We start from the raw sequence: 14,971 nt of genomic DNA, 5'->3' as shown, positions 1-14,971 counted from the left end.
TAAAGGATTAACAACAATAACTGATAACAGAACAATTATGACAATATCCCGCGATAGAAGTTATGTGAATGTAGTCTCTCTCAAAATATCTCATTGTACTGTTCTTCTTGTGATGATGTGACATGACACAATGCCCATGTGAAGAGAGGAAGTGAGGTGGATGACACGGGCATTGTGATGTAGCTCTCAGTTGCTGTTGACCTTCTGGCAATCTGTCAGAAGGAGGATCATCTGCTCCTGTACCACGGTTGACCACGTGTAACCAAAACCACAGGAAGCACAACCGTGGATAAGAGGGGACAACTGTACGTGAAATAGAAAAGACTCAGGGCATAAAGACCCTGCATATCATAGGAAAGACCTGTTTGGAGATTTGCTGGAGGTGACCAGTTGGGTATGTCATTGGGTGATGATTCATCTTGGCAAAAATTATAAGGTTCTTGATTTGAATGACTCGGATTGTGTGTGGTTAATGCTTAGACATTTGTTGTTTTTCTGACGTAAAAATGACTTCAATCTGCTAAGATCTATTTACAAATATATAGGTTCTTTTATTTATTATGAAATACCAGGAAATCTATATATTAGGGCATCTTCTAAGAAATCTAGGTCTGCACTGCTCTAAGATTTAGGAAATTTAATTTGTCAAGTGTATGAAACTCTGAGAACTCTACATATTTGAAAATTAGAATCCACCAGAAGCTCCAGGATGCTCCAACATCTACCTCTCCGATTCATTCCCAAATGATTTGAGCACCTACCTCCCACTCTTCTTTTACATCGCCTTCCACTGGCCTTCTTTCTACTGCCACAAGCCTGGTGGATTTCAGTGTCCTTGTGGGTGACTTCTCCAAAATGTGGCTTTTCAATTCCATCATCTCCACATTGCTGATGACCTTTCCCCCTGCTTTTCCTCAACCATCTATTCCAATGGCTATAGCCTGGAATTCATTATCCCTCAAAACTGCCCATCTCCAAAATGTCTTGATTCAGTCTCTTCCCTGTCTGGCCACCACCGCCTCTCCTTGGGGATTCCGCTTTTACCTTCCCAACTGTTCCTTGACTGCATCAGAGCCTCCAGTCCATTGGCTCATCTACACTATCTCTTTTCATCAGTTCTGTCTTGTAGGCACATTATTCAACTTTGAGTCCTGGGTCCATCTTTCCAGTCAGGCTCTTACTTATACTCTCAACTTCCTCTCCCCCTTGTCCTTTTGTTATATTCATGGGTCAAAACAATTTTGCATACCATGCGTTCACTCTAGGCTGCCAAGAGAATCCTGAGAAAAAGTATGCAATCTGGCAGACTGCAATTCATGATTACCTACCTCACCTGGGCTCAACACTGCCTGGATGTCTTCCACATTTCTTTAGAATCATTTGCTTTCCACATATCTGCAAGCATCATTTCAAATCTTTGTTTCTGTCCTCAAAACTTGTTTCATTCTCTTCTTATTCACTCTTCTCAGAGAAAATAAAAGCCATCTGATGGAAACAACTTCAACTTCCTGCCAACAAATCTTCAACCCAACCTGCTTTTGTACCCACTGTCCCTACTTCCTTCCTGTTATTATTCAATGAAGGTGTTCCTCTTAATCTCTTCATCCACTCCTCTACCTGCACCCTACCCCCTCCTGCCTTCTGAGGAAACTGTCTTCATCAGTTATATCTCATTCATCTATCTTCAACTTTTTCTCCTGTGTTGGCCCAGTGTCCTGTGATCCACTTTTTCACCTCCCATTTAATGCGTGATCCCATCTATCTCCCATCCCCTGCCACTCTTCTGCACTGTTCTTGATAAAGTGACAGGTGCCCCCACTTGCTATATCCCATAGAAGCTCTTTTGTCTTGATCCTAATTGACCTCTCGATAGCATTTGATTCAGTTGACCATTCTCTCTCCCTTAAAATGCTTTCTTTCTTTGTGCTCAGGAGTGCCACTTTCTCCTGGTATTTCTTTTTATCACCCAGGCCATTCTTTATAAGTTTCTTTGTCAGCTTTTCTTGCTCTGACTTATAAATATCTGGGTTCTCCAGGTCTTGGTTCTGGGCTCTTTTCTCACACTCTTTCCCTTGGTGATTTTCTCCACTCCTACAATTTCACTTACCATCTCTATTGCAATGACACTCATAGATTTATCTTCAGACTACATCTCTATGTCCAGCTGACCACTGTGGAAGAATTCGAAGTCTCAGAGGCACCTCCAACTCAATGGGAACAAGGTGGAATGTACTCTTTTCCTCCCAACTTTCTTCTCCCCTACCCGTTGTCCAGACCAGATCTGAGGGGTTTTTGGCCATCACTTGCCACCACCACTCTCACCTAAGTAGTTGCCGAATACTTGAACCCTTGTACTTCACTAAATTCCTATTTATTACCCCCATAGTCCATACTAGAATTTCCTCTTGTCTGAATTGGAAGCCAACGGACCCTATAGGGTCTCATTCAGAAGATATATATTCTCCTGTCTACTTACTAGCCTTTAATGGCTTCTCTTTGCTTAAAGTCTGTCCTTTTCTTCCAGTTCATGTTAAATCTCTCTCCCTCATGTATAATATGCCTCACTTGTTGTGTGTCACCTTTTAGTTCCTTAAACAGTTTAGGTCCCTTCCTACTTCAGAGACTCAGGATATGAGAGGAGATGGAGAAGCCAGAGGGTTCTGAAGAGGGCCCAGGGCCCAGCTATATTGAGTATCAGTACAAATCTACCCTTGCTTCAGAGACATTCCTTCCCTTCATTCTTTGCTGTTCAAAGAGGTCTTTAAATATGTGGTTCTTTCAAAGGTTCTCAGCACCTCCCCCTTTATTTGACCAACCCCACTCATCCTTCATGTCCAGCTGGATGTCACCTTCTCATGGAAGCCCTCCCTCCCCCGAGTCTGGGTTAGTTGCTTTAGTGACACCTCCCGCTTCTCATCTACTAGTTTTCACAATTATGCTAACATTGTGTAGTTAACTTGTGATGTCTTTTTCCGACCATATGGATTTAGCTGCTAAATCCATGAAGGTAGGCATGATGTCTGTTTTGATCACTATTTTCTCCCCAATACCCAACACAGTACCTAGAGTATGACAGGTTGTGAGTAAATAAATGTGCATCTCATAAAAACTCTGACTCGGGACAAAGGCCAGGGAGAAACCAGTCTGCCCCTGTTTTGATTTGATCTCATCCTTGTTAGATACGAATGTAGAGAATATTCTGCGAGAAGACCTGATTAGTTATTTACGCTGCATACTAGCCACGGTTACTAATTCAGTTTTGGTAGAGGTATGATAGGGTTCAGCTGGGGGCATGACATCTGTTTCTTCTAAATAATCCAGAAAGACTTTTTCACATAGGCGTGAGATTCTGGGTTGCATATTTGATGGACTATGGGCTCTGTTATACAATGACTTCTTGACTTTGGGGGAAAAATGTATTTTTTTCCTTGAATAATGGTAAGGGAAGATGCAGTGTGGTAGACTGTCTCATTTTTTAGGGTGCTAACAGATTAGTAACCGTGATGGATAACGAACGTATATGAACAAAGGCCAGGGCTGTGATCAATAAAAACTTTCGACGTAATTAACCTAATATTTATTTAATGGTATGTGTAACTATTATGGCTTTAGATGGCAGTTAGGCACCTCTAGTAAGCCTCTGCCCACTGAACCAATGTAACTCTAGTAGCTATAACTGATGTATATATTCACTTCATCAAGCCAAGTAGTTCTTCAGGCACTCAAGAAAATGTCATTTCCTTTCTGTCCTTCCCAAGTGCCAGGATGGTCCGTTTTTTCTTCCTATCCAGAAGTGGTGGGTAGGGAGGCAGAAAACACTTTAAGGAAAGTCCAGGTTCAGTGATGGGCACACAGGGTGTGTCTGGCTGTTTCTCATGGTGATGGCAGTGATCTCACCATCTGGTCTCAGGTGAGCATTTTTCCAAATGCCTAAGGGAAAAGCTGGTTTTACTAAGTATTTGCTCTGTGCTTTACATGTATTCATACCTCTATTTCTTATGACAACAACACCTGGAAGGAATGATTATTCTCTCCGTGTCACAGAGGAGAATACCGAAGAAGGCGATGTGTCAAGGTCACGCAGCTTGAAGGTTTGGCAGATTCCAGAGGCTGACCACATCATGCCTGTGCTGTGGAGTAAGAAACAAGCTGTGTTATTTTCCCGTAGGTCTTTGTCTCCTCCATCCTCTCCAGAGAGAATGTCAAGGAGGCTTCTGGAAACTCAGAGCTCTGTGGCTGCTCAACCCTGCTGGAAGATGGGAGCTGTTGATAGTACACAGATGACTGGTAATCTGTCTGGAAAATTACAGTGCAGACTCTCTGGACAGGAACGTGTCCCAGAAAAGGGCTCAAGTGGGAATATCCCTGGCTGATTGGAGGAATCAGATACTGGAATTAGGAACTATGGGCTCAGAGGGCACTTGGAGTTCATCTAATTTAGTGGTTTTGAAGCTTCTAACCACAAAGGACTGCCGTTATTAATTTCCTCCAGAGACTCTCTATTTTAAAATATTTTGGCTGGTTAAAAAAATTTACAAAAATAATTCTATTTTCTGTTTTTATTAATCAAAGATATAATAGACAACTAGAAAAATAGAGCTTCTGGCCAGCATGAGGTGACCTGCCTTTCCATACCAAGGGGCTCTTGCTTCAGCCGAGCACATACAAGTGTTTTTTAATGAAACTGTGCAGACTTACAGGAGGTGGGGATAGCAAACGTACAATTTCATTAGACTTTTTCAAATTTGGGAAATTGTTCCCACAGTCTCTCCACCATGAATACTTTCAGGAACGTGCGTGACTCTAGTGGTCCCAGCTGAAAATCATTGATTTAGACTTACTTCCTTGTTTCATCATTGAGGAAATGGAAGCCCAGAGAGGGGAAGTAAAATTTCCAAAGTCACCAAGTTGAGTTGATGAGTAAAAGGATGGTTAAATAATAGAATACCTGTGTCCCCTGGGACCCACTACCCACTCCAAGGTAGAGTTGACTGGTTCATTCTGTAGCCAGTTCTGCAGCTTGTGAAAGTTTAAAGATTTTCGTTTCATTTTTAATTCTGAGTGTTTGCTCTTAGGATCAGCTCTCATTCTCTTGGAGTGTTATGCCTGCTTCTCCCTCAGGCTTAAAGCCGGTCCCCGTGTCCCACAATTAGATCCACTCTTATAAGCATTTTGAGGGTCAACAAGCCATAGAGTGAGTAGCTTCTGCCATTGAGCCAATTCTCTTTCCTCTTTCTTCACATCTCTGATATCAACCCCTTCCTTCCAGAACCTTTCGATCTGTTGGATTTCTTTCAGTGGCTGGGTAGGGTAACCACATTGTCATCACAAATTTTGGGAGCTTCTCTCCCTGGTCCCACCCTCCTCACCTTAGCAGCTTGGGCCATAGACTGAGATTCTCATTCTTCATTTCTATCTAAACTCTAGTGGGAGGTGAAGAGGGCCAAGGGAGAAGAGGTGGTTGCTCTTTTCAGAGAATAAAGGCTTGTTGCAAAAAAAAAAAAAAAAAAAAAAAAAAAAAAAAAATTCCCGATCATCTAAACCGCATCTTCTCATCTCTAGATTTCCAATCTATAAGACATATGTACCTTCATACCTGACATTCTATTGGACCCTTATATCAAGTCTGGTCCATTAGCCAGCTCAGGCTACCATAACACAATACCGTAAACTGCACGACTTAAACAAACGAACAAAATTATTTCTCACAGTTCTGGAGGCTGGAAGTCCGAGATCAAGGTGCCAACATGGTAGGTTTCATTCTGAGACCTCTTCTCCTGGCTTGTAGCCACTGCCATCTTTCTATGTGTGCTCAATAGGATATTTTTATTGGGCACATGTGAAGAGAGATGGAGAGAGATAGAGGGAGATGGAGAGAGCAAGGTCTTTGGTGTCTCTTTTTGTAAGGGCACTTATAGGAGGATGGCTCCACCTTCCTTCAACAAAATTATCTCCCATAAGCTTCATCTCCAAATATCATCACACTGGGGGTTGGGGCTTCAATATAGGAATTTTGGGGGAACACAAACATTCGGTAGATAACACTTGGGAAGAAAGTTTCTGCTAGTTTTCCAGGTGAGAAACTGAGGCTCAAAGAGGTAAACATATTAGAGTGAGCCCACGAGAGAGGACTGGAGGAGGGCTATGTCCATGATGGTGCCCTCTCCATGGTGAGATGCTTACCTGACTCTTCCCCTTACCCCCACTCCCAACCCAGGAGCCTGATGTGCCATTCGAGCACAGAGCTATGTTTTCTAAATTCTTAGAAAGATGTGGTAGTTTAAAAAGACGTCCACAAATTCTTTGAGACGCCTCCCTTCAAAATGTGGAATCTAATTTATCTCCCCTTCAATATGGGCTATACTTGCCAACTCACTTCTAAGGAACAGAACGTGCCAGAAGTGTGGTGTGAGATTTCTGAGATTAGGTCGAAAAGACACCATGACTTCCTCCTTGCTCTCTCTCAGATCACTGGCTCTGGGGAAGACAGCTGTTGTGTTGTGTTGTGGAGACACCAAAGAAGCCCCACAGAAAGGACCACGTAGCAAGGAACCAAGGCCACCTGCCAGTCGCCAGTGAGGAACTAAGTCCTCGTGCCATGTAAGTGCGTCATCTTGGATGTGTTTTGTCCAACCCCAGCCAAGCTTCAGATGACTGCAGCCTTGGATGTTATTTTGACTGCAACCGCATTAGAGACCCTGAACCAAAACCCCTAGTTGACATTCTCAGATTCCCGACCTACAGGAAAAGACAAAAAATGTGTGCTGCTCTAAGCTGCTAAATTTTGGAGGCATCGATAGATAATACGAAGGGAAAAGCATTTGACGCTATTCTCAGTTCTCCGTTCTCCATATAATCTATGCGGCCAAGGCACACCAACATTTCTGAACATCTGTTTCCTCTTACAGAAGATAGCAATAATAATACCCCATAGCATGCCTGATACATATATACCTAGCAACAACTAGCTCAAAAAAAAAAGCGCTCAATTAATTGTGGCTGTTGTCAACATCTTATCAGCCATGTGGCTTCTTTAGGTGAGTTTCTGTCTCTTGGTTTCAGATGCCCACTTCCCTCACATGAGGTGTGAACCTCAACCTTAAGTTAGTATGCATTGCCTAGCAGAGGGCCCTAACAGCCTAGACTTCAGTTTCTCCATTTTAGTACAGAGAGTCCTGCTGTAGAGAGCCTCACTCCTCTCTCCTGGTCTTCAGCTGGCCTCCATTCTTAACCTTTCATCTCAGAATTTCAGCTTTGATGCTTCCCACTTCCTTCCTATGGTTACTTTAACTAAAGTGAGTCAGGTCTTACTGAAAAACTGACCACAGCCAGTTGGCCCCTATCCTCCCCCAGACCAGGGCTGCCTGGGCAGAGTATGAGGGTGATCAGTGTTTACTCAGACCATTGTTTCCCTCCCTCTCCTCCAAGTCACGGGGCCTTGAGTAGGGCTTCCCCAGCCACCACACCCCTCCCAATAGACCGCAGTCAAAAGCCAACCTCACATTTGTCTGGTAGCTTAAGGAGGGAAGAGAAGGGACTGCAGCTGCTTGAATCCTTGGGTATTCTATCAAGTGGGCTAATCTGCTTATATTCTCGGTTGGGTGGGCCTCTGATCTCAGCTCAAGGAGGATTTGGTAGGGGTTTTTAGTTGTGAATACCAACAATCAAACGTGTATAGGGACCATCTCTTAGCCCTAGGAGCCATGTTAGCTCTTTATCTTAATTTTCTCAACAGCCCTGGTCAATTAGGATTCACCCAGACCTTTGGGGCTTGAAGAAGCCAAAACAAAACAGAACAAAAACCCAAACCAAAACAAAACAAGACCCCAGAAAACAAAGACAAAACAGAAAAAAGTCCTCTGCCAGTCTTTCTAATTTTGGTATCTACAGAACTTTATCCTTAGCCTTGAAAATCAACATGATCTTTAAGAATTTAAGGATAATTTCTTTAAAGGACTGAGTTTGTAGGAAAACTGTGGTGGTCTTTGCTATTGCCTTTTGAAGTGAAACTTTTTTTTCCCCCTCTGATCAGATTTGGAACTTGCCTCCTCTCTGGGAGAGTGTAGTTGGTTTTCTTTACCTGAAATGCAGAATTCATTTCCCTACGCTCTTCTATCTTGGAAACATTGAGGGAATAATTTTAGTCAAACAGAAGTCAAATGATGCCATAACATAATTTTAATAAGACTCATTTATTTATTAAAAATTAAAATCTGCTATGAAGACAGACAAACAATGTAACATTCCCAGAGGAATTGAATTGCTTCTAGTTAAAACTGAGTTCTATTAGAACCAACTTTAGGTTGTTATAAAATAACAAGCAGGACACAGCTTTCAAGAATGAAGAGGTTGAGGAATGAGGTCAAGGGAATCCCTCTGAGCCACTGGAATATTAATTATCAAAGGGGCTCCCTAGTTTCTCCTCCTAAGAGGGTAAGAGTCTTTACAATACTCTAGGAGCCCCAGGCCCAGAGAAATTATAGGGAGGTCAGGAACAATAGCTCAACAGCTATAAGTATGGTCAGGCTTGGAATGGAAGCATCAGTAGGCTCCCCAAGAAACATTTTTTTTCCTTATATAAGTTACAATTTCTCTTAAAATACTCAAATATCATAGGGTATCACCCTACATAAACAGCTTACACACAGGTGAAAAAAAATAAATATTGAAAAAAATTATAATATTGGGCTTCTTTCTAAATAGTTCACAGAGAAGCTCAGTAAATAAATACAAATGGGAGTTGAGGTATCAGAAGTAATAAATATTCTAAGAGAGAGGTATGACCGGGTTCTCCAAGGAGCTGTTTGGTTCTCCCATATCCCTGAGTAGGATTTTGTAGATCTCCAATTTATGTCCTAGAGTCCAGAAGAGTTGCATCCTGGATGTTTCGTTCCCCACCATGTTTCAGATTTTCATCTTCATTGTCATGTAAGCTTCTATGTAGTTGATGAAGATGTCAAACTCACCCATGGCTTTGTAGACACCTTTCTCTTGGAGCTGTGTAGGGAGATAGAAAATGTTTAGTGAAAGCCCCATCTGAGTGAGCAAATGAGTCCCTGGTTTGGATGGGCATGACTCAGGGACCCAGGAGTTACCCTTGCTCCCATGCGTTGGGAGGTGAAGGACGGAGCCTAGAAGCCCAAGGCTATTCCCAGTGCCTTGGGAAAGGCTACATGTTTACCTAAAACATGACTAGCAAGTAACAAGAGGAACATTCACTTCATAAGGCACAGTCTACAAAATGATGCCTTTTCAACAATTTTAAAGGTCATGTGCTCACATGACGCTTATTCAGAATTTGGAGAAAAGACGTTAGGGGAACAACTTTGACAGCAAGACAGTAAGAAGAGAGAAGGGAGCCCTTTTATGTTGATGCTCTCCCACCATTGGACGGAGCAGGCCCTGCCCTGCTCCTCTGGCCCATTATCAGGGGGTTTATGTCCCCTGATGCCAGAACCCTGCCCAGTGTCTGTCCCCAGCCCACAAAGAGGACAAGACCACATGGCTTCTGGGCAGTGGGGTTGAAGAGTTCACCGACAGTTGGAAGCGTGAAACCCCACTCAATCTGAGAGCTGACATTCTCAGGCACTTTGGCAGGTGTGAACGGCACCTGGAAAGTGAGTATGGACCAACTCCAGGTCGATGAGAATGCTACTTCCTGCTCTGAGTTTTGGGGAGTCCAGGCTGAACCCCTGGGTGTGTTTGTGTGTGCACATTCACGTGTTGGCTTCCTGCACGTGTGGCTTGAGTCTAGATTCCCAACAAGCTACTTTCTGTTTCCTTTGTCACTCTCCCCAGCATCTAGCTCACTGCGTTCGCAGGCTGGCTGGCTGTCTCAACCCTCAACCCGCCTGCAAAGGCGGGGAGCAGTCATTTAGAAACCCCCAAAGACACTTCACAGAAAACAAATATAACCAAGGCGGCAGCTCCTCACTGGCTGGGGAGGTCACACCATCTGTGGGGTTCCCACACCCCCTTTGAGAGAAGGACGGGGCCTGCTCAGCACCTGACGACTTGGGGAGTGGGTAGAGGTCACGTTCCCCAAACCCTTTCTGCTGCCATCCACTTACCTTACTAAAGGTACTCTTCACCTGCTCCACCACCTTGCTCTTGTTTTCACAGGGCAGAAATCGATGCTGTGGAGGAAAAGAGAAAGTGTCAATGCCGTGGGCTCCCAGCTCCTGTGTCCACAGCACTTGGGGGACAAGCTGGAAGCACGAAGAAGGAGTCAGACTCATCTTGGATACCTAGCCCCCACAGCGCCTGGGGAGAACTGAGCCTTCCGTCACCCTGGCCCACTAGACAGAGAGGAAACAGCCCAGGGAGATGAAAAGTGCTTCTCCAGGAGCCTCTCTGAGATGTTTGCAAAGCTTGCATGAAAACCCAGGGGATGGAGCCTGGAGCTTCCTCTTCGAACACCACAGTGCTGACAAGTGCTGAGCCAGCCATTCTGTCCTTTCCTGCTTCCCTGTCCTGTCCCTCTTCTTCAGTTCCAGCCACTAAGGACCATTTCTAAGTCCTCCAAGGAAGAGAGATGCAGAGACTTAGTCATGCTGACCAAAACCTTCGCATGGTCCCGTCCTACAAATAGAGACCAACTGGTTCCCCAATTATCAGTGAGAGAACAGAGGAAACCAGAGGTGAGGGTATCACTTCAGTTGGAGAAATTTTTATCCTAGGGAATTGTTCATAGACACTCGCCTGGTGGCGAGTAGTCCCCTGGGCCTTCTAAAATGCCAGGGAAACTCCTGTCAATTGGGCCCCGCTTAAGGGCTCTGCTTTCCAAAGGTGGAGAGTAAGAAGCAAGGGGAGTTTCTTCTCCGAGGGACTCTTGCTTCCTGGCCCATCTGGCTGGGCTCGGGGTCTAGATCCAAAGGGAAAAGGGAGCCCAGACTGAAACTCTGGGCCCCTTTCGTAAAGAGAGAGGGGAATAGTTAATAACCCACAAATGACTCACAAATAACAGGAAAGCTGTTTGCAAACATGTAAATGCCTAGCAGCCTCCCCCACTCCCCGCTCAGAAAGAAATGAGCAAGAGACAGAACTCTAGCGCCTTCGGAGAGTCCTCCCGCCAGGCTGTCTCTGCTTCTCCGGGTGTGAGTGGGAAGAGGCTGCCGAGCCCCGAGGGGAAGAACCTATCCGCACTCACACAGCGCCGCAGTCTCAGCCGGAGGGTCTTCAGCTTTTCTCCCAGGGAGTTCACGTGCTGTTTGATGTCTGGGTCCTCGTTCTCAGCCTGGGGCATCACCTCCTCCAAATAAAACTGGATCATCTCGGACAAGGCTTGGCAACCCAGGTAACCCTAAGGGGGGGGGGGGTGGGCATGCGGTTGGTGACTGGGAGGAAGCACGGCTGCCCCGGCTCTCGAGGGGACAGCTCTGTCCCCAGGGACCTTTCTTAACCAGCCACCTCCCCCAGGGCCAGCCCTTTGGCTGTGTGCTGAGTTAAGATCTTTCCACTTCTCCTTTTCAAAGCAAAGGAAGCAGACCCAGCTCCCGGCCTCCCTTCTCTGAGTCACGCTGCAAGCTCGCCTCCCACACACCCCCTGGGCCCTCACCTTAAAGTCCTCCAGCAAGGACCTAGTCAACAATATGCTGTGCAGCTCGTCCTTGGTTTGCTGCAAGAACAAAAGGAGAGTGAGCCCGAGGTTTGAGGAAATAACTGAAATAAATGTCTTTCTGATGCCCTCTTATTTATAGAGCTTCTGAGTTTTCATTAGTGCAGGAAAGGAGATTTTCAAAACAAGGACATTCAACAGTGCGGGAACCCTGAGTTAAATCAGGTCCCTTAGTTACATCAGGATCAAGTTATTTTTAAAATTCGGCCGGGTTTCGAAGCCGAGGCCGAAGCTTGACTCGGTCCTGCTCTCCTTTCTGCAGAGCTGGATCAGGTTCAAAGGGGCCACCCACACCCCCTTCGGTGCTCTTTGCTGTTCTTTTCTCCTCGCTGCGGACATCCAGCGGCAGCTTTGAAAGCCGTCTGGAGATGGGAAGCATCCCCTCATGCAGGTTTCCCCTCTGTACGGCTCTTGCCCAAGCCATCAGGCTTTGCCTGGTTCTGGAAGCCCGCTCGGCTGAGGCCATTTATGTTTCCCTGCCACAAGGTTTGGGGGATATCTTCATCTTCAGTCAGACCCTTTGTGATTTCTCCCATGTCGCTAAGCATAGGAGTCCCAGTGCATTTGCCTGGGAGGTGGCTTTTCCCCCCCGCACATTTGTTGCATCACCTGGGCTTAGCTTAACTCACTCCATCTAGGGCTCGACCTGGGACTCCTTAAGAATTGAAGTCTGAGGGGAATGGATCCCGGGGATGGAGGTGAACGAGAAGGAGGGTCCTTGGAGCTCCAGCAGAATGCCTGGCTGAGGTGGTCCCGGCAAGGAAGGAAGGACAGGAGGGCATTCATACTCACAAAGAAAGTCTTCACCTTGCCGAAGGCAGCTCGGAGCTCTCGGAGCATGTGGGGCAGGCTGACTGAGAAGTGGGTGCAGTTGTCCTCAGACAGGGTGCTCTGGTGTCGGCTGGCTCCTACCCCGGCCAGGAAGACCAGGAAACACAGAAGTGCTGGGCTGGGCATGGCGAAGCTCTGCCTTCTGAGAGTTGGCCTTGTGGTTTGGTGTCACAAGAGAGAGCCCCTGGTGTGCAGACCTTCACCTACTGTGTCCCCCTTTTATATTGTGGGTTCGGCGAGGCCTCCCCATTCATAAAAAGCCACAGTCACAGGTTTCCTGGCAAACAGCCCCTCCCTTCCCTCGAGCTCTCCAACTTTGCATTCGCTGAACTTAAAGTTGTTAATTTTTTTTTTTTTTGCATCGTAAGCAACACGGATTGTTGAATAATGAGCTTTTGCATTACAGCTATTTTTAGGACGAGCTACCTCTCTCTCTCTCTCTGTTTTAAAATAACTTTCCAGCTTTTCTTAATAAAAAAAGAAGTTGATTTCCTGGGGCGAACAGCTGTCCTGTGCAGAGAGGCCCATGGTTGTGGGTTCCATTCGCGTGCTCCTAGGTCACAGTGACGTGAACACATTGGCCATTCCAGAATGCACTGGAATTGAGAAATAATTGGATCCCTTCCCCAACCTGAGCCGAATACCCAAGGCTTTTCCTTGCTGAATTGGAAAGAGCCTCAGTTTCCCCAAGTGAGAACTGGGGTGATCTAAATAGCCTCAAAATTCCCTGTTTCTTTTGTTTTATGTTCCAAGAAGGCCCCTCGCGGAGGCCGGTTTCCCACAGAACTAGCAAGGTCGTGGGATGTGCTCCAGGTTCCTTCTCCAGCCCTGAGTTCATTTCAACTCTCAGATCCGTGTCTCTACCTCCTCGGTGGTCCCCATGCTTGGGGGACGTTAGCAAGAGTAGTCCACCCTGACTGATAGCTTGGCACCTGCCCGTCACTGTGACCCTTATCAATCTCCATTTTGTAGTGAGCAAACGGAGGCACAGAGACGTTAAGTAACCTGCACAAGGTTACACGGAGGCTAAGTGAGAGAGTCAGACTTTGCACCCAGCCCTGCCTGACACCAAGTCCATGCTTCTTACTCTTCTCTACACTGTGGAATGAACAGGTTGGATTCAAGAATCCTTAAGGTTTCTTTTAGTTGTGAGCTTCTGTGGTTGGAGACTTTCGCTTGAAAGATGGAGGGGGGTGAGGAGGGAGGGAAGGTAGAAACAACAAGGAAATCAAGTCAGGGTTCCATGAAGACTGGGACAGCAGGCCCTTTCCTGTCTCTACTCTCCTTTCCCCTGCCTTCCAAAGAAGTCTTAGCCGTCTTATCTTTGACTTGCACATGCGGGGTTTTGAGGGTAAGCAGGTAGGGTAGCCAGACGTAGTGAGGAAGGTTGCTCTGCCTCTAATAAGGGAAGGACAGGGGTAGTGACATCGCTTCTTCGGATATCTGGAAAGTCTTTTGATATGCCTTGATCTTGTCCTTCTACAGGAGCTTTTCCCACCTCCCCAGTGAAGATAGTAATGAGGAAGACCACTGACCTGGGTGGGCAGGAGGCCTGGGCTCTCCCTGGTTCTGTCTCTCTTTAAAACCAGGGAAAGTCACTTGGCTTCCCTATGTCTATATCCCTTCTGTCCCAAGGTAGAAGCAGTACTTGCCCTCCTGCCTGCCAGCAGCCTTTGGGCTACACATGGGAGGGGCTTGGGGGAGTCACAAGTGGACTCAGATATAGGGTGTCTCCAGTGTTTCTGTTACGCCTTGGCCCTCCCGCATCTGCGCTCGCGACACCTCAGATGGCACCCGGGACACCTCCTGAGTCTGCTCCAGTGGAGGAGGTCACTGGGGCAGAGCAAATCGGGCAGACATACTGGGGCCAGGCCAGTCTGGAGTGAGTCCAAGGGAAACAAACGAGGGGGTCCATGCCCAACCTGGATGTACCAAGTGGATGTACCTTGTGCATCAAGATCAGGAGGCTGCGACCTCTCCTCCCAACACTTTGGGGAGTGTCAGTGCAAAAACCTAAGAATAGTGAAGGGAGTAAAGGGTGGAGCTCATGTAGGAATTTTGGCTCCTGATTTATACTGGGCTTTGGAGTACTGAATTTTGCTGCCAGGAAGCAAAGAAGAAGTCAGGAGCTGAGTTTTCACCCCCTCCTACCCTTCTCCTTCACTCTTTCCTTCCGGGTTTTCTGGACTGTGCCTGCTTTAGCCCATATTGCTGACTGCCTCTCTGAGTTGGGTGTTCTGGGTGCAGATTCAGCATGGTGGAGGAGTCAGGTCAGAGGAGTCAAACCCCAGGCAAGGCTATGAGGCCCCTCTCATAGCCCCTCTCCCTGCACAGGGTCTGGTCCATGGAAGAAGGCTCCTGGCCATACAGCTTTCTCTTTTCTGTGTTGTGTTGGGCATAGCAGAGTACATGATGAGCCTATACCAGGGCTGCAGGAAGTAACGTGCAGGAGGCTGGTCTGGGCTCTCAGAAGGATAGGAAAGCAACTCAGAGAGGCAGTCCAGCATCTTTGACAATTTCTTC

At 46.4% G+C, this 14,971-nt stretch overlaps 1 protein-coding gene and 2 long non-coding RNA genes across 5 annotated transcripts; 2 read left to right on the top strand and 1 right to left on the bottom strand.

The window, feature by feature from the left end:
• The first annotated feature begins 229 nt into the window (after window positions 1-229).
• Window positions 230-10,274, top strand: LOC125155668 (uncharacterized). Of its 2 annotated transcripts, XR_007148301.1 has the most exons (4): window positions 230-394; window positions 4,045-4,137; window positions 6,468-6,600; window positions 10,123-10,274. It is a non-coding gene; the product is annotated as an uncharacterized LOC125155668 (long non-coding RNA). The 2 variants fall into 2 exon arrangements; XR_007148302.1 differs by lacking the exon at window positions 4,045-4,137.
• On the bottom strand, window positions 8,174-13,020 carry IL10 (interleukin 10). 2 transcript variants are annotated; one of them, XM_047841145.1, is made up of 5 exons: window positions 12,410-13,020; window positions 11,558-11,617; window positions 11,150-11,302; window positions 10,071-10,136; window positions 8,174-8,997 (listed from the first exon to the last, which is right to left on the bottom strand). In XM_047841145.1, the coding sequence occupies exons 1-5, from the start codon at window positions 12,572-12,574 to the stop codon at window positions 8,905-8,907; spliced, it is 537 nt and encodes a 178-aa protein (XP_047697101.1). In that variant the 5' UTR covers window positions 12,575-13,020; the 3' UTR covers window positions 8,174-8,904. The 2 variants fall into 2 exon arrangements, with proteins under 2 accessions (XP_047697101.1, XP_047697100.1); XM_047841144.1 differs by having other exon boundaries at window positions 8,174-10,136.
• Window positions 10,555-11,692, top strand: LOC125155667 (uncharacterized). The gene is made up of 3 exons (XR_007148300.1): window positions 10,555-10,640; window positions 11,022-11,296; window positions 11,475-11,692. It is a non-coding gene; the product is annotated as an uncharacterized LOC125155667 (long non-coding RNA).
• Window positions 13,021-14,971: the final 1,951 nt, after the last annotated feature.

The sequence above is a fragment of the Prionailurus viverrinus genome, chromosome F1, assembly GCF_022837055.1.
Source record: "Prionailurus viverrinus isolate Anna chromosome F1, UM_Priviv_1.0, whole genome shotgun sequence".
Taxonomy (NCBI): Eukaryota; Metazoa; Chordata; class Mammalia; order Carnivora; family Felidae; genus Prionailurus; species Prionailurus viverrinus.
Note: the sequence above shows the minus strand (reverse complement) of the source record. Positions and strands in the feature narration are given on the sequence as shown.